We start from the raw sequence: 25,241 nt of genomic DNA, 5'->3' as shown, positions 1-25,241 counted from the left end.
CTCTGACTCTTCCCCTTACTAGCCTAAGAGGCCTTGGTCAAGTCACCATTACCTACCTTCCCCTCTTTCTGCATCAAGCCCAGCCCTTAGGCTACTGTGAGCACTGCAAGAGAACACACCTGGCAGAGGGCACTTCATCCCTGGGCCCTCCCTCTGCTGCTGCCAACCTCTGCCTCCCTTTACTGCTGCTGACTCTGCTCTTTGGGAAGACTTCCTGTTCTTCCAGGGCTCTGTGTTTTCTCAGCTCTCATAACAGGCAAGAAGGTTCTAATCCTGAGCCCTCAGTACTCAGCCAGGGGACTCCCTCTACCCACTAGCTTTTTCCTCACTTGGATGCTAGTAAGCTCAAGTTCTTTCAAGTGTGGATTACGGACCTTTCTTCTGTGTAGCCTGTCCTTATGAGCTGGCCAGTTCCTGCCCCAACTAAGAGCTGCAGGAAGCAGCAGGCCAGGGTTGCAACCCATCTGTGTCTTGGCTAAGAGCTCTCCTCACTCAGCCCCAGGATCTCTCCACAGGATCTCTATGAATGAACTTGGCCATGAGCTCTGCTTGGGGGACAGGAGAACATAACCAGGTTTGGTTAGACAGCTGTTTGCAGGGCTGGGAAGGAGCTGGCCTCAGCTTTGCTTTAAAAGACCCCTTAATAATACTCTGGAAAGCCCCTGCTACTGGGGAGGGCAGACCTATAATTGAAGCCTAGAAAATAGGGAGAGAAAGGAGCAAAGTGAAGAGCTGTGCTCTGGGACTGGGCGGAGGGGGGGGAGAGGAGGGAGGTAACAAGTGGCTTCAGAGGCAACGGAAAGGAAAGAAGGGGATGTGCAGGGGGGCAGGCACTCCAGGCAGAGGAGCACAGGGTGGGGAACACACACCTCTGCACAGGCTTCAGGTGCCTCTATGGGCCAGGCACTCTGTGCACTTTGTTGTAATGTCCCCCATTCCTTTCCACACACAGTTTCACAAGTATGCAAGAACCCCAGCCACACCCCAGTCAAGGGGCTGAGTTTTGACACCAGGCATAGGCCTGTGGTGACTGTGAGTAAACAAGGGAGAGAGACACAGCATGGGGCTCAGGGGAGTGGGACACAGGGCTCTAGGGAGCAGGGACACAGCAGGAAGAGAGCTGGAGGCTCCTTGGAGACTTGTTAAGACCCAGTAAGTGGGCTGTGTCTCCACAGACAGATCTGGAAAGGCACCTGACCCAGCTAGCTCATGTAGATGAAACCCCCAGAGGGTGGCTCACCACACCTGGGGGTGTGCAGGCAGACACAGAGTCTGAGGACCCCGGCTCTGCCCCTCCTTCCACCTCCTTCTGCTGAAAGGATGCAGGAGCGGCTGCTAAGGAACAAGTGGGAAGCGAGGAGCAGTCTCCACGCAGCCCGAGCGCAGCCAGTCAGGAGCTGCGCTGTCAGCGGCCACACCACAGGCTGGCGCACACCACAGGCTGGCGCGGAGCTGTTGCCAGGGCGGCTGGAGTCTGCCTTCATGGAGAAGTAATTCACAACAGCCGCTTTCTCCAGCCTCCAGGACAACTGCCTGGCTTGCCCACTGAGTGCCTCTCCCATAGAAACCCTCAATACAAAAATGCCAGAGGCTTCATAAGGGAGTCAGCAGCAACAAAAACCTTGAAGACAGAAGGTCCTGGTACTGACCTACTGGAAGCACCCTGTGTCACAACAGAGACCAAAGAGAGATCCCAAGTGAGGGCTGGAGACTTCTGGGCTAAGAGTTCCAATAACCCAGGCCAATCTCAGCAGACGCTAACTACCATCTGCCAGGGGAGGGACTCGGGAAGCTGATAGTTCAGGGACTAGGAGAGGTAGAGCCCAGAGGAGAATGGGAGGAGGAAGGCAGGTCTCAACTCCCTACCTCACCAGGACAGACAGGCCCTGGTTACCCCTGTAAGAGGCAAGGGTGCTGCACGGGCTGCTGCTGCTAAGACATGCACAGTCCAAACTGACACAGAAAGGTGACTCAAAACCGTGTGAAGCCAGGTGTGGTGGCTCACACCTGTAATCCTAGCTACTCAGGAGGCTGAGATCTGAGGATCTCGGTTCAAAGCCAGGCCAGGAACTAATGATCATGAGACTCTTATCTCCAACTAACCACAAGAAAACCAGAAGTGGCGCTGTGGCTCAAGGGGTAGGGCCATAGCCTTGAGCTGATGAGCTCAGGGACAACACCCAAGCCCAGCGGTAGGGCGGTAGCCTTGAGCTGAAGTGCTCAGGGACAGAGCCCAGGCAGAGAGTTCAAGCCCTACGACCTACCAAAAAAAAGTGTTAATCCATGCACCTCCCCAGGAGGCAGTCAGAACCCATAGTCAGGGACAGCTACAAGAGGAACATGGTTTTCTCGAAAACTCTATCAGACAGGATGTAGGGCTTTGTTTCACATTTAGAGGTGTGTTTCCATTAATGAATGCTGAGTGGCTTCATACCAGACAGCCACCATTCTGTCAGAACCCTAAGGTTCAGGCTAGCTCAGTAGGCCAACTCTTCCAATGCTGCCCAAGGTCTGGAATGTTGCTTGATCCCAAGTCCCATCACTGATCAGAAGCCTTTGGCCCCTGAGCTGAGAGGAAGCACACAGGTCCTGTCATTAGAACACTGTGGCACGCCAGAAGTGACCTGGCACAAAGTGCTTCTCAAAGGGCAGGAGAACAAAGCAGAGCGCTTTCTGCCTCCCTCAGAACCCTAAACCTACTAAAGAGCGCTCACGACAATGCATGTGCTGCATGAGATGCCGTCTCTGAAACAGTCATCATGGAAGTCACTGAGGGCAGAGCAGGCTGAGTTGCTACCCACTGCTCGTCAAAGATTTACTACAGGATAGCTAAGTGGCCATCTTGATTTAGGACTGAGATTGCAGGGATGATAAGTCAATCACATCTATTGTTGAGTGGGTTTCAAGGGCAGCCCATTGTCAAGCCAGGTACTTGTGGCTTATGCCTACAATCGTAGCTACTCAGGAGACTGAGGTCTGCAGATCACTATTCAAAGCCAGCCCAAAAAGCAAAATCCTCCATGAGACTCTTACCCAATTAATTCCAGCAGTAGAGCATCACCTTAAGCAAAAAAAGAGCTAGGATAATACTCGGGCCCTGAGTTCAAGCCGCAGCACTGACACACATGGAAAAAAAAAAGGGGGGGGGGTGGGAACAGCCTAATGCCTACTTAGAAATAACTGCGCCTACTTAGAAATAACTGCGCACCTACACAAATAAGCACAGTCTCTCATAGGCTCAGTAGAAGTAAAGTGTGTGGACAAGCCTTGATGCAGCCTTCCACTTCACATCTGCCTGGGCTCAGATTGGCCCAAGTTTGTCACCATAGAGGGTCAGAAGCCACAAGGAAATACAGGACTAGGTACCCAAAGGCCTACCAGCTACCACAGTGATCCTGAAATACTGCCATTAAGGGGTGAGCCTGAAATTCTCTCTGACACAGAAGTCTGGCAGGAGCAGTCACCACTGGGTCTCCCTCTGGCAGCACACTGGGGTGCAGGGCCAGGACTGGGTCACATCTGTGTCCTCAGGGGCAGGCCCAGACTTGCCCAGAAACCCACAGGAAATGCCCTACTGCGTATTTGCAGAACTAAGCATTCTATTCTTTTGGAAACAGAATCGGAACAGGATAAAACACCCTAGGCAAGGTTCTTCAGTCAGACCCTGTAGTAAACACCCAGCCTTTACTAAAGGAGGCTGGAGTTTACATTTGGCAAAGGGCAAGGAGAGCCAATCAGACCTGAGTTTGGGCTGAACCACAGCTTCCAGCCAGCAGCAGCAAAGACTCCAGGCAGAGGTCCTGCCTCTTTGGGGGCTCAGTGGTTCATAGGAGCTCAGTGGAGTGTATCTCCAAAGCCAGAGTAGGTACTGGTACATCTAGCCCCAGCGTTACTCTGTAGCCTGGAACCCAGCAGCCTGGGAAGATTAAACCATAGCCCTCCAACACCATCATCATCCCTTCCTGGGAGGGAAGAATGCAGAGTACTAGCTGAGGTATCCATATTTGAGGATCTCAAGATGCTCTGGGGCTCATCATGAATACAGATCCAAGGGCCAACCTTAGACCTTCAAATCTGTCACAGTGAGGCTTGAATCAATTCAACAGGTTCCCCTGGCCCTAACATGCTTATTTATCTCCAGAAAGCAAGGTGGGGTGGCATCCAGTGCTTACATGTTTGCCTTCTAGTGCCCACAGAAAACAGGTAGGCTGACCCCATGGCAATATCTGACAATATCTGGACTCCTCTGGACACCAGACCATCAGAGCTCCTGTCACAACCTTGGCATCTCATGTAACTACCAAGTAACTCATGGTTCCAGCCCATTAGAGTCTAATCAGTACCCTGCCCTAATAAGATCCTCTCAGACCTGCTGGCACTTCTAAAACCTCACCACCAAAAATTTCCAGGGACTCGGTCTTGCATGACTCTCCAGATTTCTCATAGTAACACCTTCTCAGAGTTTCGGAAGCAAACCAAAGTCATTTGCCAACTATTTTCTCCCATTAATCTCACAATGCTTTTGCTATTTTCCTTCCATAATGACTCATTTAGCAACAACACAGCAATTAGGCCGACCACAGAATATTGATTTTCTAAGTGGGAGAAGTGTCAGCACAAACATCATTTCATGTTTGTCGTGGGCCACCTCTTGCTACACAGTGGGGTAAACTTTATGAAGGCTGGACTGGATCTGCTGTCAGGATTCTGAAGTTTCAAACAGAAACTCAGAGCACAGTGTGTGTGTGAATTGTGATGTGAAAATATGATAAAAGTATCATGTGACACATGCAACCCATGTTGACCTCCCCACCCTCCAACTCCCCACCCTCCACCCCCCACTGTGGTAGACTACATGATCATGAAGCAGGTTCAGAGATCAGATGGTTTGTCTCAGACCAATTGGGGAAGCAGGTACAGACACAGGCCATGTCTCAGCAGAGTGGAATTCTGCTCATCAGGGAGCCTGGTATGGCTTGCTCTGGATGGGTCCAGGATGGAAATGCAATCCCTTTGGTCAATGTACTCCCTTTTGTGGCATACAGCTGGGCCAACTCCTACAGCCATACTTCATCAGCCTCAGCACAGCCCCAAGCCCAGCTAAGAATATGCCACCTAGTAGTTTTATACCCAAAAGGATATATAGCACCAAAGCCAGTCCTATAGGGAAAATCAGTCAACAGGACTTGTGTTTCAGACACAGGAGATAGGAGCTGCAGGAGCAACAGGTCCCCAGAGAGCCATGCTTGCAACACACTGGCATTTCCCAAGGACCAATCGTTTCTTGGTAGCAAAGAGCTGAAGACAGACATGGGTTCAAACACCAACTCTGCCTTTCAGTGAGCTTTATTAAAGCTCTGAGCTTTCGTTAGTTCATTTGTAAAATAGGATAATCCATGTCCTGGCTGGTATGAGAGCTGAGTGGTGAGTGATCCCATGCCATATATATGCTATAGAAGCTAGCCAAGAGCTGGCACATCCAGTGACAGCATGGGCCAGTCCTACGGGGCTGCTCCAGGAAAGTGAGTTCCCCACCCCCTGGAGATGTGCAAATAGTACAGTCAGGGAAGAAGGCAGGAAGCAGAACATCCTGTATCCCCTCTTTTAGACTCAGATATTTGCATATCAAAAAGTTTCAAGGAAGAAACTTCCTTTGATTCAGGAGATGCCCTGACCTGTTCAAAGGATGGAATTCCTTTATTCCAAGCACCCATTAAATATCTGCAAGAATGTAGTGTTCCGTGGAACCCACATTGAGGAAAAACTCCTATGGGAGTTTTACACAGTGTGGAGGGTGTAGGGAAGAGAGCAAGAACATTCAAGTGCTGCCTCCCTCATCCCAGCTTGGAGAAACAAAGGATGTTCTCCAAAATCAAATGAATGTCAGGGGAAGACCCATTCTTCAACCTCCCTTTCTAGCAAGAGAGAGTGCAACACCATGTACCAGAGGAAATATTCACTTCAACAAAATACCATTAAAAGGGACAAGGAAATCTCCAACAGGAGTCACTCCCAGGCTGCCCCTAATCTTCAAAGCCCAGAAATCTGAAGGGATTGGATATAAAGAAGGGCTTAAAAGTAATACACCTATCCCTTCCCTGCTCTGCCTGAAATTTCACCTTTACTACTTCTATGCATAGGTAAGCATGGTTCCTGCTTTGGGTTACCAGAGAAGGAGGCTAATTCCCCACAGCAGCTGACCATATATCAGAGAAGAGTTTATAAGCACACAGAAAGCTGGGAAGACACAGAATCCCAACCCATCAGTGTGCTAAAGACCCCATCTTTGGATCCTAGAAGAAAGTTGGAACAAGACCACCAGTTCTGCCCAGTATCAAGATACCAGAGCCACACATGTACATAATATTAGTACCTTCCACTTTATAACCCAGTGCCCTTGTTTCTCCTCTATACTCTGGTGGTGGGGGGGGAAAGAGCCACTGGCTTCCACAAAAGGTTCTGGTAAACCCATCTACGTGTGGTAAAGCCATCCATAATGGCACAGACATTGCTCCCAGCAAGGACAGAGCTTTATTAATTATTCAGAGGATGGTGCAATTATGCAAATCTGTGGGTAGCCTCTGCCTTCTGCAGAGGGAGCATGGGGGGAGGGGGAGATGGGAAGGCCCAGAGCCCAAGCTGTTGGGTATGAGAGGCATCGAGCTTGCAAAAAGGGTAATAAAGACCCTCTACACTAGTTAAGGTGGGTCCCTACAAGACCCACTGAGGACTCTCAACAGCGCCAGTCCTTCCAGACACAGGACAACTAGAAGTAGCTGTGAGGAATGATTCTTGAAGTCCTGGGATACCTCTTTCAAAAAACAAACAAACAAAAACCAACCCTGCTACCTATAAAGCCAGTAAGGTTTAGTCAAAAAGTTCCCTCTTTAAAACATGCTTCTGAGAAGAACATCTCAATCTAAGGCTTACCAAATGATGTTCTGCACACTCCTGCTCCTGGCTTGGCGACAGGAAACCCTGGATTAAAGATAGCAACACCGGCTGCTTCACCATAGGACCTCATAGGCTGCCCCCATCCTGGAGCCAGGCTGCGCAATGCTAACTGGGCACACGACCCCTTGGTAGTGTCCCTCTAGTCTTGCCTCTAGAAACCTGCAGATTCTCCTGAGAATCTCTGGATAGACTGCTTCCCTGGCCTGTCTGGGCCATGGAAATCCCTTGTCCACATCTGTAAGAACATGGTGCTACGTGGAACTCAGTTTAGGATACACTGTACAAGTACAGGAGGTGGGGAAGAGAGCAAGGCAGTCCTAGCTTGGGCAGACTCTAGGTGACACCAATTTCTCTGCTCACAGTTAGTCTTTGACTCTGAAATTCCTTGGAGTAAGTTTTGGCTACCCTCCTGAACAAGCATCCTTAAAATCATGCACTTCAGGAGCCCAGGGCAAGTGAACAAGACCACCTCAGGCAGGCAGGCTGGACAGGGCTTTGTTAGGACACCTGGCTGTGGCACAGTCACAAACCCAGACCCTATCTGGTCACCTCATGAGCATGGCCCAGCTAACTACCTACCCTTTCAGCCCTGGGTGACTAGAAGTCTAAATGCCAGACTTATTTGCCTTCTCCTAGTCTCACAGGAAAGCTGCGAAGTAGCAATAAGTGAACCATGATATGGCGAGAAACGGCTATGTAACTATAACACTACTTCGTGGATTTTCACCTACAGCAGGGGTCTCTGGAACGTAACTCTTGCGATAGGCGAGGGATCACTGTAACAGGGCGAGCACTATGCAGTGGCTGCAGCACAGGCATGAGAGCTGGACTCCCGGAGTTCAGAAACTAGCCCCTCCAGCAGCACCCACGTGCACAGCATGGGCTGTCATGGGAGTGAAATGAGGTCATGTGAGCCAAGTGCTCACTCAGGGAGGATCCAGCCCATAGGATATGCCCAACCATGTGTGAGCTATTACACTAGAGGACCCTGGCTGTGGATCCAAAGAGAACTCAATTCTAAATCTCCTCACCTGTCATATCTGTCACACTGGGGAGGATAAAGCAAAGGCAGGGCAGAGGATAAGAATAGTGTATGTGTGTGTGTGTATCACATAATGCCTGGTACACAGGTGTTTCACAGTGGTAGGCAGTTTATGGACGATATTACTCGCGAAACATGGGACATGTAGAACAGTGATGAGCAGAGACCACATAGAAGAGTGGCTGATGGCAGGGGCCTCACAGACAAAGCTAGGCTGCCAGTGCTTCGATCCCAGTTCCACCACTTAGGATTGTCATTGCACCTGCCCACAGTGCTTCGTAAAGAAGAAATCAGGAAATGCACACCGGGCACAGAGCCTCGCCCATTTTCTGTGGCCACTCGAGGGCAGTGGGTGGTGTCACTGCAGCACCAAGAGAAGCTTGCCATGAAGACAGCAAGATGGGAGACACCTGCATCCCGCCCTGCTACACTGGCTCCACTCTACAACAGCCTGGGAAGGGGGGAGCTTCATGGTCTGAATGCAATGAACCACAGCCCATACAAGATTTCAATGTGCCATCCTATGCCAGCCTGCTTTCCCTTCAGGAAGACAAGAAATCTTAGGCTTAGAGGAATACAGCTGATGACAGGGTAAAATTCAACCTGCTGCCACAGGAGCCAGGTCCTTGTGCCCCTCCTATCCTTTCCCTGTCACCCTAGCAGGTGTCTGGCCTCCTCACTGAGAACACGGCACACCTCTTGTCTGGCCTGCCCTCTCCACTAAGAGCTACTCTCATCCCTGATATGGGCCATCCAGGCTCTGCTACAAATCTCCACCAGGAACGTGCCAAGACACCTGCTCCAAGCCTGAAACAATGGCTTGCTCTATCCTAGAGACTTTGATACATGGACTTGTGCTTGAATCACACTTCTGCTACTAAGTCGATCCTTGGTAGGTGACCTTGCCTCTTTCAAGGTCCCACCAATAACCAGAAGTTAGCAAGAGGTCTTGGTCATACAGCTGGGCTCAATACTGGACCTGGAGTTAAAAGACAAGATCCAAATTCATCTCTGCCTCTAGGTCACACCCTGAACATAAGAGTCTTAATACTCTGCCAGCCTCAAATACCCTCAATAAACTGTGTGCAAAGCCTTGTGCAAGCACCCAAGAGGTTTCTGACTCTCTCCTAAAAAGTAGGACATCACAACTTGAAAGCCATGAGCGGTGAATGACAGGACTTCCAACTCCAGCTGGGGAACTGGAGGCCAGACAAGAGGTTCTCCCAAAGGGCAATTTGGGACCATTCACAGATTGGATTTTAGTTTCTACATGTGTGAGATGAGAAACAGAAACAATAATGACAGCAAATCCTCATGCTATGTCTACAGAATCACAAACCCAGCATGGGAATACTTAGTCAAACCACTGGCACACAGCTACAGCACAAGTTCCACCCCTGGGATGGTCCTCAAACTTTGGGGAAATGAAGTGTTAATTTGGAAGATCTGGGATGGGGCCCAAGAACTCATTTTTTTTTATTTGGTCTTTATGCAAATAATGTTTCAAAGTTGCCTAAATATACCATTCTGCGCCATTTCATTCCACCAGGGAAATGTAGGGTTTTCTCCCCTCTCCTTAGAAAAAATTAAATACCCAAAGAACTACATTTAAATAATAATGTTATAATCATGACATTAAAGAACAAGAAGACCCTCTGTCTTCTCTGCTTGGCCCACCTGGATCATCATTGTCTGTTTCCTTCCCTCTGAATTTCATGTCTTGTAGGAGAGAAGTGAGCCTCTGAGAGAGGCTAGTTCTGAAGCCAGGGGTGCCTTCTTCTGAACCAAACTACAGCCTGGAAAGCGCTAACAGGTATTGTAGGACATACGTTTCTGAGACTCTCCTCTGGCAACTTCTCCCCCACAGCACAGAGAGGAGGTCGCTGGTCCAGGGAGGCAACAAAACTGAGCAGATGTAAAGGAGAGATCTGTGATCACTCTATTTCTATTCTAAAGTGTGCTTGCTCGTGTGTATGTGTGTGTGTGTGTGTGTGTGTGTGTGTGTGTGTGTGTACACATGCACATGTGCTAGGATTACAGGCATGAGTCATCAGTGCCCAGCAGAACCTGAATTTTATTATATATCTCAGGAAACACCTCCTTCTGAAGATCCTCCTCTGCTCTTGGCTTCTAAGACAAGAGGAGGTGTCTGTCACAGACAATTCTGGGGCTATTTCACTATGCATTATAAGGAGGTTGGAAAGAAGGCAAAAAGCAAACACGCAGCAGGAGGCAGGGCTGCAAATAGTCTATTAATCAATCTCCTCCCCAACCAGAAACAATAATTGTTGAAGTTCATACATCCCTCATGTGCTAACCATCTAGAGCTGCAATACAGTGCTCCAAAAGACAAAGCATGAAATTAACTTCCCTTTTTGTCAGTGGGCACAAGGAGATGCTACACTAATTCACTGTCCCCTGTATGAAAACTCCCCATAACAATGTCCTATCAAGTTAAAGCCCATGCTACCCTGATGTCATCTATATCTGCCCAATGTGTCTGCTTATAATCAGGCTCATCTTATGAACAAGGGTTTTGCTTGTTCAAGAAAGGTCAGGGCAAGAGACAGCAGTGCAGCCAGGGCTAATGGGGCTGTGTGGGGGAGGCCAGAGCCACCGGGGACAGCGTGGCTGAGCACTAGAAAAGAGAAGTGGGGGGTCACTATGCTCAACCTACAGGGTATGGGATGCAGGGAAATGCCGATTCCTGCCATTTCTGGCCCTGAGAGACGGGAAAGCTGACCTCGGCTCTGGTGACTTTCCTAATCTTGCACCCTCCCCAGTCCTGGGTTAGCCCTGGCATTCAAGGTACCTCAGAGGGGCAACAGAACAAGTGCCAAAGATCTACACGGGCTACCTTTGGAGGAATGTGGAAGAACGGGGCCTTCAGGCTGCCCACGGGCCCACCCCTCTCAGGAAACATAAATGTACTCAGTCATACAGTGGTTAACCCTGACCACCTCTCCTCAGTGTAGTGAGTATACAGAGTATTGCTTCTGTCTCCAGCCAGCTCCAGGCATGGAGGATTGTGCAGGCCTCCTGATGCGATACAGGTAGGGGCAAGAGGAGAGGGTCTCTATTTTTTTTTTAATTAGCATTGATTAGTTGTACATGGTTTCATTTTAATGTGTCAATTCATGTATACAATGTATCTTGATCAATCATCCCCTCTGTCATTCTCCCTTCCTCTTCTCTCCCCTTGCCAGATCATGGACCTTCTCTTCACTGTTCCAATGCACCACATGTGAACATAAAGGTCCACCATAGTCCCTCCTTCACCCTCACCATTCGCCTGTCCCCCTCCTCCAGCTCCTACAAGTTTCAGCCTCTAATATTCATTCTTGTTAACATGTATGCTAATTTTTCTGTTAACATACATACATGCATGCATATTCCATGCATGCATGATCCTACATGTGTTGATGTGTGTATTTATCTTATAGATCTAGCTTCCACACGAGAGAACACATGTAACGTCTGTCTTTCTGAACCTGGCTTAGTTTAACATGATGGATTACAGATCTAGCCATTTCCCGGCAAATGACATAATTTCATTCATTTTATGGCAGAATAATACGTGTGTGTGTGTGTGTGTGTGTGTGTGTGTGTGTGTGTGTGTGTGTGTGTGTGACATCTTGATTTATTGATCTGTTCTAGGGCATCTTGGCTGTACACATAGCTTGGCTAGAAAGGCCCAATTCTTGCCATGCCACAGGATTAGGCCTAGCCTCCATTCAGGCCCTAACATCTTCCCTGTAATATGTCCAAGTCTCAGGCACGATGCCAGGAGTTCTCTCGGCATGGCTGGACCCTGTCTCCTCACCTCACCTCTTGCCTGGCACAGATGGGATATCTGGTGCATAAGTGGTAGCTTCGCCTTCCAAATGCAGGGAATGGTCTCCTGTGGGCATGCACAGTGGCATGTGGTGTAGATTGTGCAAAAATGGTGAACATGAATGACAGATGTCTGTGATTCAGGAGAGAATGGATGGAAAGGCAGGCCTACTGGCGGGGAGAGGAAACATCATCTACATCACAACAGCCTCCTCTGAGCCTTTAGCAGATGTCTGAGGTAGGTGGCAGGCAGAACCCTGACGGGGTGGGGGGGGGGGGGGAAGGAGTGCAGAGATAAGGTATGATTTGCCTGGTTACACAGAGAAGGGGAGGGTACGATCAGAGTCTCTGAGCACTGAGGGGATAAGAGACGAGCTAGACCTTGGTGGAGGTTTGGCAATGGCAGCTTCCTAAGCTCTGCTCATAGGGAAGGGAGCATACTCCCAAAACAGGAAGGATAGGAAAGGACTCAGAGTCAAGGCAAAGTGGCCAGTGAGGATTCAGGGGCAGCCTTAGCTCAGTCAAGGACAGCTGTCCAAATCCACTCACACATACATCCCCACCCCAGCCAGAGTTGTCCTGGCCCCTCATCCTAGACAGACAAACAAGCTAGACCACCAGAGCTTCTTTGCATAGCAGTGCTACCCCTTCGTTCACAGCCAAACCACAGTGTAGTAAGCTAAAAGCTCAGAGTAGGGAGAAAAAGCTAAGCACACACAGCACACACTGCACCTTAAAAAGGAGGCACCAAGCCAGCTGGGGGAGCTGGGTGTCTTTCCTTCTTGTCTTTTTGGTATCCCTATGATCTCGTTTTCTTCAGTGGCCTTCTAAAATAGCCGTTAATTAAAGTCTGGTAATTAACTTTCTGGTTCAAATAATATTTTGCAAAGGAATTCCATTACAGAGTTGATTTGCATACCCTCAGAAATGGGACTGGGAAATAGGCAGAGCCACATGGGGAGAGTGGAAAGGTCCCACAGTGTCTCTCAGGATGGTAGCAAGGCCTTAAATGTGGGGTGGGGTCAGAGAGTTGCTACAGGGGAAAGTCTCTTCAAGTGGCTGCTTATTCACAAGACCAGCCAGCTCAGTATCCACATGCCCAGACAGAAATGGCACATGTGCACTCAGGTATGCATGTGGGCACTCAAATAGAGAGCACACTGTACACACAGCACAACAATATACAGCACTGAACATACCCACATACGTACACAAAGAAAACATAGTAACAATGGTATTCAACTTTCTGGGTACTTAGATTGACTCATTTGTTTATATTTGACCCCACAGAAATAACTACTTCATGTGGTCCAACCAACCCAATGTGAGGTCATACTGGCCTGTTCCAAATACTTTTCATATACTAACTCATCTAAAATGGACAGACAAGCCAAGCACAGGTAGCTCATGCCTATGATCTTAGCTAATCAGGAGACTGAGATGTGAAGATCAAGATTCAAAGCTAGCCCAGGCAGGAAAAGTCCATGAGACTCTTATCTCCAATTAACTGCCAAAGAGCCAGAGATGGAGCTGCAGCTTCAGTGACACAGTGCCAGCATTCAGGGGGAAAAAAAAAAAAAAGCTAGCTAAGGGGTAGTGTCCAGTCTGAGTTCAAGCCCTGGTACTTGCGATGGATGGATGGATGGATGGATGGACAGACACAGACATATATACAAGGACATTTGCATGCCACATACACCCATGATGACAGGCCTACTTGTAAAACATACAAAAGCATGTATACAGATGTACGTATGCTTGTTCAAGGCTTCACCAGCCTTTGAAACTCCAGCTTAGAGCTGATCACATTCTCACTAGCTAATTTCCACTGTTCCTAAAAATATTGCCCAGCTCAGATCTCTGGAAGGTACACCAGGGACCCGCAGATATAAAAGGAGGGCAATAAAAATGAGAAAGCAAAAATAAATTGGCTCTTCAGTGGCGCCCAGGTCGTGTTCTGTGGCTTCTCCTCCCTCCCCCTTCAGAGGTGAGGCTCAGGATCCTGGCCAGCCCTGCTGCCACCCCTGCCCCACCAAAGCTGCCCATGAGGCTCCAAGGAAAAAAGGCTACAAGTGGGAGGTGAGAGGATACAAGACTTGGCTTCCATGTGGGTCCCACCTCCATGCCTGCAACTGTGTGCCTCAGTTTCCCTGGATCTCACAGCCCCATTCACTGCCTACCTACTTTATAAAACTAAAGAAGATCTCTGAAAATGCTGTGAGAATATAAACTCTCCTTATAATAATTGTTGGGTTAAGAATTAAATCTGATTTCCCTACCATGGTGAGCCTTCCTTGCCAATAACTAAATTCCCTGAGATATTTTATGAAGAGAGAGGACTAACGAGCATATGGGATTTGCCTACATGGCAGCTTCCTGATGCTGTGGAAGGCCAGACAGAGCAACCAAGGGTCCTGCAAAGCCTCTGTGAGAAAGTTTAGGAGGCAAAGGACAGGAAAAGACAAGTCTAAAGAGAAACACCATCAGCAGCCATTAAACTAAAGAAAGCCCTACGCAGTCACTAACAAGCAAATAACAACGAAATGCCATTCTCTACCTCCCCCCAAGTAACTGAGTGAGCGTGTGTGTGTGTGTGTGTGTGTGTGTGTGTCCTCAGGGCCTGGGTACTGTCCCTGAGCTTTTCTGCTCAAGGCTGGTGCTCTATCACTTGAGCCACACCTCCACTTCTGGCTTTTTGATGGTTAAGTGGAGATAAGGGTCTCATGAACATTCCTGCCCAGGCTGAGTCTGAACTGTCATTCTCAGTTCTCAGCTTCCTGACTACTTAGAATTATAGGCATGAGCCACCAATACCTGGCTAGACACAGTTTTAATGATGACATCCATGTTTTCACGGATACAAGGAAGCAAACAGATACTCTCAGTTGGGTAATGGATATTTTTGTCAAGAATCTCAAACACTTCATATTCTTTGACTTAGTAATGCCATTCTTAACATATTATCTATCCTATGTGAAAATCAGAGACGTAGACAGAGATACATACTTAAGGATTTAAATCCCTAATGATTTCTAATAAAAAGTAGACATAACCTAACTGCTTAAATGAGTAAAAATAAGGCTGGTCCAAACATAACAATCTTCTTCCTTTCTTTTTTTTTTTTTTGTAGGTCATAGGACTTGAACTCTGGGCCTGGTGCCGTCCCGGAGCTCTTCAGCTCAAGGCTACTGTCCTACCCCTTGAGCCACAGTGCTACTTCCAGTTTTCTGGTGATTAATTGGAGCTAAGAGTCTCACGGACTTTAGTGGCTGGCTGGTTTTGAACTACAATCCTCAGATCTCAGCCTCCTGTGTAGTTAGGATTACAGGCATGAGCCACAGTGCCCAGCTGAACAATCATTTTTTAATAGATTTTTTTTAATGTAGAAGAGAAATTGGCTTTTCCAAGTATCATTTTCCAAAGGTCATTTGGCTCAGCTATTTTTCGTGTTCAAGGGCAAGAATGATCTTATATATGATTTGATTTGCCTTACTAGGAGTAGCAATATCTATTATCTCTCCTGAACTATAGAATGATGTCATAGGATTGACTGTTGTGATGCCCATACTGCAGATGGGAAAACTGAGGTTTGCAAAGATGAAGAACTGGCTTGTTCCTACCAATACTAACATTTATCAAAATCGTACCTGTTAATCTAGTCCTTTTCACACATTATTTTTACTTAATATAATTTTAGAAACATTTAAGAAATGTGCACGACTCAGAATTCCATGCCAAAGAAGCAGCTCTGGAAAAGGACAGACATTATCTGACTAAATATGAATGCATCCATGGGAACATCTCCACCACACAGCTATCACCATGTCCACGGTTACAAACTGAGGCTCAGGAAGCTGAGGTGACTTTATCCAGGAATGACTTCAAAGTCAAGAATCCCATACTCCCATTGTTCTCAGGGATTGTCTAAACTGTAAACCACCATCTTGCCATCACCACACTTCATAGACTTTTCTCCCAGGAAAGGCAAGGAAAAGTCCTTTCTATAGTAAGCAAGGAATGAGGGCTAAACCCAGGCTGGCTGCCCAGGCCTCTTACACCTACCAAAGCAACCCAAAGAGGAGCAAAGCTCCACCTCCTATTTCCCCGGTTCTTTACCAAGCTTCCTCTCTTCCCTTCCTCCACAGACTGCCTCACTCCCAGGCAAAGAATGAACTCGCACCTTGTAGGAATACCGCATGGCCAGCTTCTAAGTATCTCCCCATGTTAGTCCCTCCTCCTCCCCTGGAATTCCTTCATTACTAACTTTCAACAACACACACCTTCTCTCAAGGGGTACTGTGTCTCACACGCCACATACACTAGACTTGCCTACATGTTCCTGGTAGCCTGCATATATAAGCTAAGCTTTGCACCAGGCCAATGGGAAGGAGACATATACTCTTATCATGTTGTGTCACCCACAATCAGTATCAGGAAGAGTGAAAAAAAAAAAAAGCAGGAGATGAGGAAAGCAGAGCACTGCCAGCTGACCTCCTAGCTCATCAGTAACATCAATAAATAAATAAGTGACTTGGAAATTATCTTCTGGGAAGAAGGCAGAACCACCACATCCTGTATTGCTTTATCAACATTAAAACAACCCGGTGCACGAAGCGGCAATATTTCCAGCTTGCAGAACAAAAATGCTTTTGCCAGCACACCTTTCACCTGGACCATGCTCTGGGTAGCATTCACTTCTGCTATCCAGGAGGAAAGATTACCTGTCCTTGGTGCTTACTGCCAAAGCAGCTGAAGGAGAAAGGAGGGGCCCAGAGATTGTGAAGACCAGCTGGGAACCTCCCCTGAAGGTATTTCTAGGAGAATAAGTACAAAGGCTCAAACCTGTCCTGCAGCCTTGTGCCCACCAGACCCAGGCTGGACTGACCCCAGCCCCGCAACCAGTCAGCAGGCAGTCCCACACCTGGAGCCCACTCCTTTCCCAAGGATCTGAAGGATCCTGGCATACAATCAACTGGTTTCCAACCTCTGGATGAAAGAATTCCAGCCTCCCCCCACCAAAAAAAAAAAGAAAGGAAAAGATCCTCCTAAACACAGCAGTTTGCAGAGGATGCAGACAGCATGCAACAAAGCCCCATCAACAGCCATGGAAGCCAGACAAATTCACCAAAGTCACACTCAAGTGGGCTAATCATCTACAGGAGAGAGCCACGGGGGCCAGTGCTCACACTTCATACCCTAGAAAGGCCCTCAAGCCTCTTCCTACCAGTCTCAATCTGCTCACTGAGGCTCCAATCCCTGCACCTACTCAAGCTCCAGAAAGTCATGGCACCCAGTGGGGTGGGGGAGATCCCAAGTCAACTACCAACCCCTCCTTGTTCCTAAGCAAAGCCCCTTCCCTCCACCCAGACAGCAGCACAACCGCCCAAGGGATCAGAAGGCACCTCTCCTACTCACCCAGGTCTGACCATGAGTTTGATGTAGGGGTCAACAAAATTGGTATCACTGGCTTAAGCTCCAAACACGATGCCCCAGAGAAATACCTGCCCATCCAGCCAACAGCAGCCGTCTATTCCCGAGCAGTGCAACGAATCAGGAGACCTCCGATCTTGGTAAAGCCTATTTCAACTTCAAGCCTGGGTAGGTGATTTTCCAACCCAGTCTCATTGCCTATCCATGGGAAATCTGGCCTCCCTTCTGATGCCAGAGAAGCCACCAATCCAGATTTTGTTTGCAGAAAATTAATATGACAATTCCACACCGCTGCCAGTGACATTCCACTCTGACTGCCACTGTTTGCATTTCCAGAAACAGTCTTGCAGTTTCACTCCCAACCCCCACTCTGCGCCCCCTCAGGATGTAGCAAGGCTGACCCGTTAAGAGGTCCCCTTGGCCATGCCTGGACCTCCGGCAAGGGTTGCTAGCTGAGCCTTCGCTGGCTTCCCATGCCGGAGAAAGGTAAACATGACATGCATGCCGCTTGCTTCCCGGGAGGGCAGACATACTCAGAGGCCAGAACTCCTGCTGTCTCTCTTGACCCCGGCAACCACCACATGCACACAAACCGGGCTACGTACACAAGCCCCCGCATGCGGGTGCAGAGGGTCCGGACCCCCACCAAAGAAAGCGCAGAGAAGGGCATGTTCCTGGGGGAGAGAGCCGGAGGTGGGGGCCGGGCGGAGGGAAGACGGCAGCAGAGCGGGTGGCCTGCCGCCCAGACAATAACAAAGATGGGAAGAGAGATTTTTCAAAGACGCAGTTGGCTGCACCCAGCGCTGAGCTCTGGCCTGGCTGCATCTTCCTGCCAGGGCACGCCTGGTCCCCTGGGGCACCGTGGCCATCAAAGAAAGGGTCCTGCCTAGGGCTGGGCTTGGCAGCAAGGGCAGGAAGCCAGCTGCAGGCAGTGGTGGGGATCGGCTGGAGAGGACACACCGCTGGGCTGATGGGAATGAGAGGTGTAGCAATTCCACGGGGAGGTGGGAAGGGCGCTCTGGGGGAAGACGCTAGGGGTCAGTTCAACAGTCACTGCACCTCCACCTGGGGCAGGAGTTAGGCTAGAACTTGGACTCCTTTCCTGAGGGCGGAGGGGGGGGGGCATGGTCATTCTGCCTTATGCCTCCTCTCCAGGGAGTACCAAACCCACCAATCCAACTTGGGGACGCAAGCAGATGCCAGTGGCCTGAGGTACTGGGACTGAATGCTTGAAAGAAGGTTCTTCGGTGCCTGCCCGTGCTTTCACCTCCACGACACGTTCTAACTGGCACAGGAATCCATCACGGAACCTGTGCCTAAGTGGGAAGGTGCTGATGGCTGGCACCAGTCAGGGAGAAGGAACCTGGGCCCCCAGAGGCTGTGCCCGCCCAGTGCCCCCGCACGGACAGGATGGCTTTGCCCTTGCGAGCTGAAGCCTGCTCACTTGCCGGTGACTCCCTTGCAAGCCGAATCACCTCCTCCCTCTCCTCCCCTGCCCCACAGGCCGCCTCCCCCTGGAATTTCCACACCTGCTCGCGGCTGGCTCAGGAGTAGGAACCGAGGGCACGGGACACCCCTGGGACCCTTCTGCCCGGACCTCGGGGCCTGGGCGCCAGGCGCTCGGCGGGCCCCGGCCCCCGGAGGAGCACAACACGTGCCCTACTTAGAGCAGATGTGCCCCCCTCCACCGGGCAGGCCGGCCCCCCGCCCCCGCTCCTCCCCTCCAGATGTCCACCCCCGTCCTCCCCGCGGGCACTGCTGGCAATGCCCGGTCGAGAACGCCTTTTGTATCGGACGTCCCGGGGACTCCCGAGCCCCTGGATCCTGGGGGTGGGGGGTGGAGGCGCCACCTCCCGTCCCCCACCTCCGGGCACGGCGCAGCAGCCCGGGGAACAATGCCCACCACGGCCAGACGAGGCAGGACTCGGGGCAGAGGAGGGAGGGAGGGACCCAGGGAGGGAGGGAGGGAGGACTTCCTGCCCGGCCACACGCGGCCCGGGCACCCTCCTCCCCGCACCCCGGGGGGTGTGGGGGCCCGCCCGGTCCTCCCCTCGGGACCGCGGCCCCGGGCGGCCCCGCGTGCAGTCCCGAGGGCGGCATGGCCCCCCCGGGGGGTGGGGTGCCCCGACCCGGCTTTTGTCCCGGCGCCCTCAGGGCGCAGCCCGGGCGACCGTGCTCGGCGGCCGGGCGGCGGCGACGAGCTCACCTCTCATTGTCCGCGGCGGAGGCGGCGGCGGCGGTGGCAGCGGCTGCGCTCCGGAACCCCGGCAGGATGTGGCGGAAGCTGTGGTTGCGGTCCAGCTTGGGCTGGCTCTTGGTGCGCTTGATGGAGCCCTTGAGGCGGCGGCTGAGGAAGCCCTGCGCGCGGGGCGACAAGAGGGGGAAGGGGAGGCGGGGTTAGCGCGGCGGCGGCGGCGGCGGCGGCGGCCCGGGACCCGCGCCGGACCCGCACCCTAGCTGGGCGGCCGCGCGGCCGAGGGCGGGCCGGGCTCGGGCTCCGGCTCGGCCCCAGCAGCTCGCAGCCCGCCCGCCGACCGAGCGCCGACGGCCCGGCCCACCCCGCGCCGCCTGCCCGCTCGCTGGCCGGCCCGGCCCACCCCACCCCTCCCACGTCGCCCCCGCCCCCTAAGCCGCTGTTGCCAGGGCAACGCCGAGCCCTGCCGACCGCGGCCGGGGCCACCCGAGCGCCCTGAGGGCGGGGCTGGGGGCGTGGCCTCCGGGATGGGGCCTGAAGGGGCGGGGACCCTGGGGCCGGGAGGCTGGACCGCGCTCTGCCCCCAAACTCAAGGCCGATTCTCTCCAAACCAGAGGGCACCCTCACTGCCGTATCTGGTCTGGGGGAAACCGCGCCCCCTCCACCCCATCCGGGGGGCACCTCCCTCCGCTCAGCCTGCCGATGCACAGATTGGGGAAATTAAAGCGTGGAGAGCAGGCACGTGGTCCTCAGAGCCCCCCTCCCCCCATACTCTGATCACCTGGACGCCCTAAGCAGGGGCTGTCAGAGTGGACCTTGAAGCTGCTGCACCCCAGCATGGACCAAAATGGTTCTCATCACCTAAGGCACTTAGGCGCCCACCTTGGGGGAGGTGGGGGGGGGAGCTGAGTACTTGGAGATTTGAGGCACCCCACTCTGGCCATTCATAGATTCACAAGCTGCACTGGACTGTGAAGCTCAGGCCTAAAACCTCCACCTCACCCCCACCATGAGAGCTGTGGAAGGACCTGGAGGGGACAGGGGGTCAGTGACTGCAGGACCAGACATAGGGGCCCAAGGGATCAAACCGGGTCCTGCTGGGTTTGGAACGGTCCAGGCAGCCTGAGGAGGAAAATGGAAGAAGGAGGACTACTCGGAGAGGGATTCAGGACTCCCTAGCCTCAAGTCAAGTGGTCCAAGAACAGAAGAGAAGGAGATAGTGACTAATTCTGAAGTTAGTGTTGTACGTAATGTGAAGATCACATTTCATCCAGCACACAATAGAAGATGGGCTTGGTATATTCCTCTCTGGACTCAGGGGGAGGGTAGACATCTGCTGCATCTCTCCCTATGCTGGACACATCCACTACTGTGGCCCCAGGGTCCTAGACATGACAAGGCCATAGGAGAGATTACTTGTCATCCACACAAGCAGAAAAACTTTATTTGCAAATGAAGAAGCCTTGCTCATGTGACTTGCTAGAGGATACCCACCCAGCTTCCCTGATGGCCTAATGCCAGATTTTCCCATTGGACAATTTCCCTCTTCGACTCTACAACCCCATCCTCCCCCCAACTTCTTTATCTTTGGGTAGTTTGAGTCCTCCCCTCAGTCCGCCTCTTTTTCTCTGTACCTTTTCCTCTGCCTCAACTTTACACAACCATACCCCTACCCCATGGCCACTTGTCAGCATTCTGCAATCTCCAAATCCCACCTGAAATGATACCTCATCCACACCCAAAGGCAAAGTTTCCTAAGATCCAAATGCATTTCACCTCTGCTGCCCACTTGCCTACTCAAGATAGTATCCAAGTTTGCTGCAGTTCAACAGATATCCCTGGGCATTAGGGGTGACAGGTGTGATGCTCCTCTAGAGGGGGGACCCAGTAATACAGCAATGCAGACTGAGGGAACCCCAGGCTCTCAGGATACAGGAGGCAGGCAGGGACTTGACCCTCCATGTAAATTCTGGGTTCCCCCCAATCTCAGCCCTATGTGGCTAAGTTCCCACATGGTATGCTAAATAAGCCAAGTCCCTCCTCCAGACTTTATAATTTTTCTTGTTTGTTTTTTTTTATTTCTTCACTGATGACAAGTCATAAGTTTTACACTCAAGGAGTGAAGAACCACAAAGCATGTCTCACCACTCACAGAACTCATTCAGTAGCAACAATGACAGCCTGATCCTGTTTTTGAGTTTTAAACCAAAGTCAACAGGGCACAGATGGCTCATGCCTGACATCCTAGCTACTGAGGAGGCTAAGATCTGAGGATGCTGTTCGAAGCCTGCCTGAGCAGGAAAGTCCATGAGACTCTTATTTCCAATAAACTACCAGGAAAAAAAAAAAGCCAGAAGAGGCTCTGTGGCTCACGTGATAGAGCACTAGCCTTGAGCAGAAGAAGCTCAATGACATCACCCAAGCCCGGCGTTCAAGCCCCAGAACAGGTACATGGATGCATGCACAGACACATCCACAGTCCCCTTGCCCTCCAAGAGGTTGCTTATGGAGGGTGATTCCGGCTCAGACAAGGGAAGGGACTTCCCAAAGGTCACACAGCCAAGTTCATCAAAGATCCTAGACTCCAGTGCCCTGTGTTGCCCAACCTCACTGGTTATTCTCCTTTACGAAGCTGGAGAGCCTAGATGGCTCTTAACCCAGAACAGGATGAAGGAAGACAAGCTTTTTCTCTAGTCCCTTCACAGGCAGCAGTGACAGTCCTGACCTTGGAAAAAATGACGAGTAAATCTTATTCTAAGGGTGTAGCTCATTGGTAGAGTGCTTTCTTAGCATACATGAAGCCCAAGATTCAATCTCTAGCTAGGGGTGGTAGAGGGCAGTGCAAACTTTAAATGAGTGGCAGTTAATAAATGACATCTATTCATTTAGGAAAGCCTTTTTCTGGAGGGCACTGGAGGCTGCGGTGCAGAGGCAGGTTCACAGGGCTCTAACCCAGCTGCCACATGGTCCCTCATCTCCATACGAAATGGGTAAGGATTAAGCAAAACAGATAAAGCAGGTCCAGCTCTAGGCTTGAGTATATCACATAGTAACTGCTCAACGAAGAAAGTGCTCACTCCCAATACTCACCAATTCTCAGGATTGTTAAAAAATAAATATTCAGTTTGCTGGGCGCCAGTACCTTTCGCCTCCTAGCTACCCAGGAGGCAGAGATCTGAGGTTCAAGGTTCAAAGCCAACACAGGCAGGAAAACCCATGAGACTCTTATCCCCACTCTATCACCAATAAACCAGAAGTGGAGCTGTGTCTCAAATGAGAGAGAACCAGCCTTGAGCTTTTAAAAAAGCTCAGGGACATTGCCTAGGCCCTGAGTTCAAGTCTCAGTTTTGGCACAGAAAACCATTGCATTTACAATTACGCGTGCTGGGGCCAGCTCATCTATGATGGGCAGACAACATACTTTTTACAATTGTTCCCCTGCCCATCCCCAGGCTCTGACAATACCTCCCTTCACCCTGCCCCTGCCACTGGCTTTCTCCTACCCCATGCTCCAGCACAGAAGTTAGCCTTGAAATAGCTCAAGCTCTTTCACAGCTCCTGGGTTCGATTCCTTTTTTTGGTTTTCAACGCTTATTATATAGCACGGTCTAGATCCAAACACACGATCCTCCTGCCTCAGCCTTTTGAGTGAGTGTGCCCCACTTAGCCCGACTTCCTGGTTTCCAATTTTAACTCAGAAAATCTGTGGGCAAAATTGTAGGACCTCTCCCAAGTCTCCATAACTCTATAAAACAGACTACTGATGACACCTACGTTTCGAGAAGGATTAAACAAGGTCAGAGATCATAGGTAACCCAGTAAATATTTAAGTACTCTACACAGTACTTTCTAGTTTTCCTGTCATGGTGACAAGCTATCTCTCAGGACAGTCACCTCTAGGACCACAGGCAGGAGTCTATCTATCTGGTGGGCTCTTTGAGGAGCCTGAAGGCCACCTGGGAGTGAGGACGACAAGGGATATGAATGAGCATGTATGCCAAATGACCCCTTACAGACGCAGAGTGACATCCAGAGGGGATGTTCTGAACTCTTCTAACAAGCACTCTCTTCTAAAGCCAGCTCACAGAGACTCCCTGTGTGCACCGAGCAGGGGCGGGGGCAGGGCTGAGCAGGTGAGGCCTCAGCTTTCATTTCATCCATGGAAGCAGGGACTGAAGTCTAAAGCACAGCTAGCAGCCTCTCAGTCCCCAGGACCCAGCCTGCTCCCTCCCCAGAGGGGCACTCAGCCTCTGCAGGCAGCAGGATTCAACCAAGCCTCAAGGCTTTCCTGACAGCTGTGTAGACACTGCTCCTCTCAGATGGTCTACAGGACTCTGAGTATCTCTATCACTGACCAGAGCATAGGGAAGACGACAGGGGACAGAGGCCTGTGGGGTCTGGATTGAGTCTTAAGCAGCTTCCCTGTCCTGCCCCCAGTCCCATCCCTGCCCCCAGTCCAGCCACTTCTGCCATCCTGAGTTCCAGCTCCTTCTCCAGGGGGCTCTCTCAGATACAGATTCGCTCAGAGGCCTCTCAGAATTCCTTCATTCACCCATTCCAATCAATTCCAAGCCATGATGATGATGATAAACAACCAGTTATTGAGCTCCTGTTCCGCCAGGTTACTAGGTCTGTGCAAACTCCAGGAAGGAAGCCAGGCCTGGAGGACCCCTGCCTCTACCAAGAGTCCTTGGAAGGACAAAGGCTTCAGCTTCAGAATATTTCTGGCTTTCAGGATAGGAAGTAGAGGCTCAGAGACGTTAAGGCACTGGGACTGTACTCAGAAGGCTGCCGGGGCAGGGCAGGGACACCCCCCCCTCCATATATCAAAGTGACAGCTTAGACCCTCCTTCCCACACAGAACCCAGGCACAAGAGGAGACATGCTTCTTCCTGCGGAGGAGGACCGATGGCACAGGGCTCACAGGAGAGGATCCGGAGCCTCATTCATCATCCTGTCCCTATGAGCATCTAGCTGTGGACCCAGGAAACCAAGGGGCATCACTACAGAGCCCCTGGCTTGAATCCCAGCATTACTGTAGGAGCTCTCTGTCACCCAGGTCCATGGAGCTCTTGTTTCTCCCGCAGTGAGAAGCATGGAGGCCACGCCTGGCATACAACAGGTACCCCGTCAAGGATGAGTTCCTGCCCCTACTCAGTTCCCACCTGTACAGCTGGGTGCTTTCCTTCCAGCCCCATCTTCATCCCACTCTCTCCTCCTACCAATGCAGGGACTCCCAGCCGGATACCGCCACCTCTCAGCCCCCCAAGGGGAGATGCTGGGCACACAGGCTGGCAGGCTGGCAGCAATAGGGGAAGGAGGCAGGGAGAAGGAGTTGTAGGTCGCAGAGTGAGAGCTACAAGGGTTCACAGAGGAACTAGGCTGATGTTCACAGGGTACAAATGAGGCCTGCAAAGCAGCTGGACTGGCCCAAAGCAACCAACAGGGCAGAGGCAGGAGCGAGTGCCCAGGAGTCCTTGTGCCTTCAGGCTCCAGCACCTATGCTTCCGGAATCTCAGGTTCACCACCCCAGTGGCTCATGCCTATAATCCTAGCTATATAGGAGGTTGAGAGCTCAGGACTGAAATGCAAAGCTAGCACAGGCAGGAAAGTCCGCGAGACTCATCTCCAATTAAAACCAGAAGTGGTACTGTGGCTCAAGTGGTAGAGCACCCGCCTGGATGACAAAAAAGCTAAGGGATAGCACTCCAACTCTGAGTTCAAGCCTCAATATAAGCCCAAAAGAAAAAAAAAGCTCCCAGATCTCCCCACAAGATCCTATCAGTC

At 51.0% G+C, this 25,241-nt stretch overlaps 1 protein-coding gene across 7 annotated transcripts in view; it reads right to left on the bottom strand.

Annotated features, from left to right (window-relative positions):
* The window catches only part of Dab2ip (DAB2 interacting protein), a 162,653-nt gene that overhangs the window by 51,057 nt on the left and 86,355 nt on the right, over positions 1-25,241 (bottom strand). For all 7 annotated transcript variants that reach the window (XM_090330559.1, XM_090330558.1, XM_090330561.1 and 4 more), the window contains exon 3: positions 19,467-19,618. In XM_090330559.1, the coding sequence (XP_090186685.1) occupies positions 19,467-19,618 (152 nt within the window). The remainder of the gene's footprint in view (positions 1-19,466; positions 19,619-25,241) is intronic.

Source organism: Megascapheus bottae, chromosome 3 (genome assembly GCF_031878675.1).
Source record: "Megascapheus bottae isolate mThoBot1 chromosome 3, mThoBot2.hap1, whole genome shotgun sequence".
NCBI lineage: Eukaryota > Metazoa > Chordata > Mammalia > Rodentia > Geomyidae > Megascapheus > Megascapheus bottae.
The sequence above is the reverse complement of the archived record's forward strand: the minus strand, read 5'-3'. Positions and strand labels throughout refer to the sequence as shown.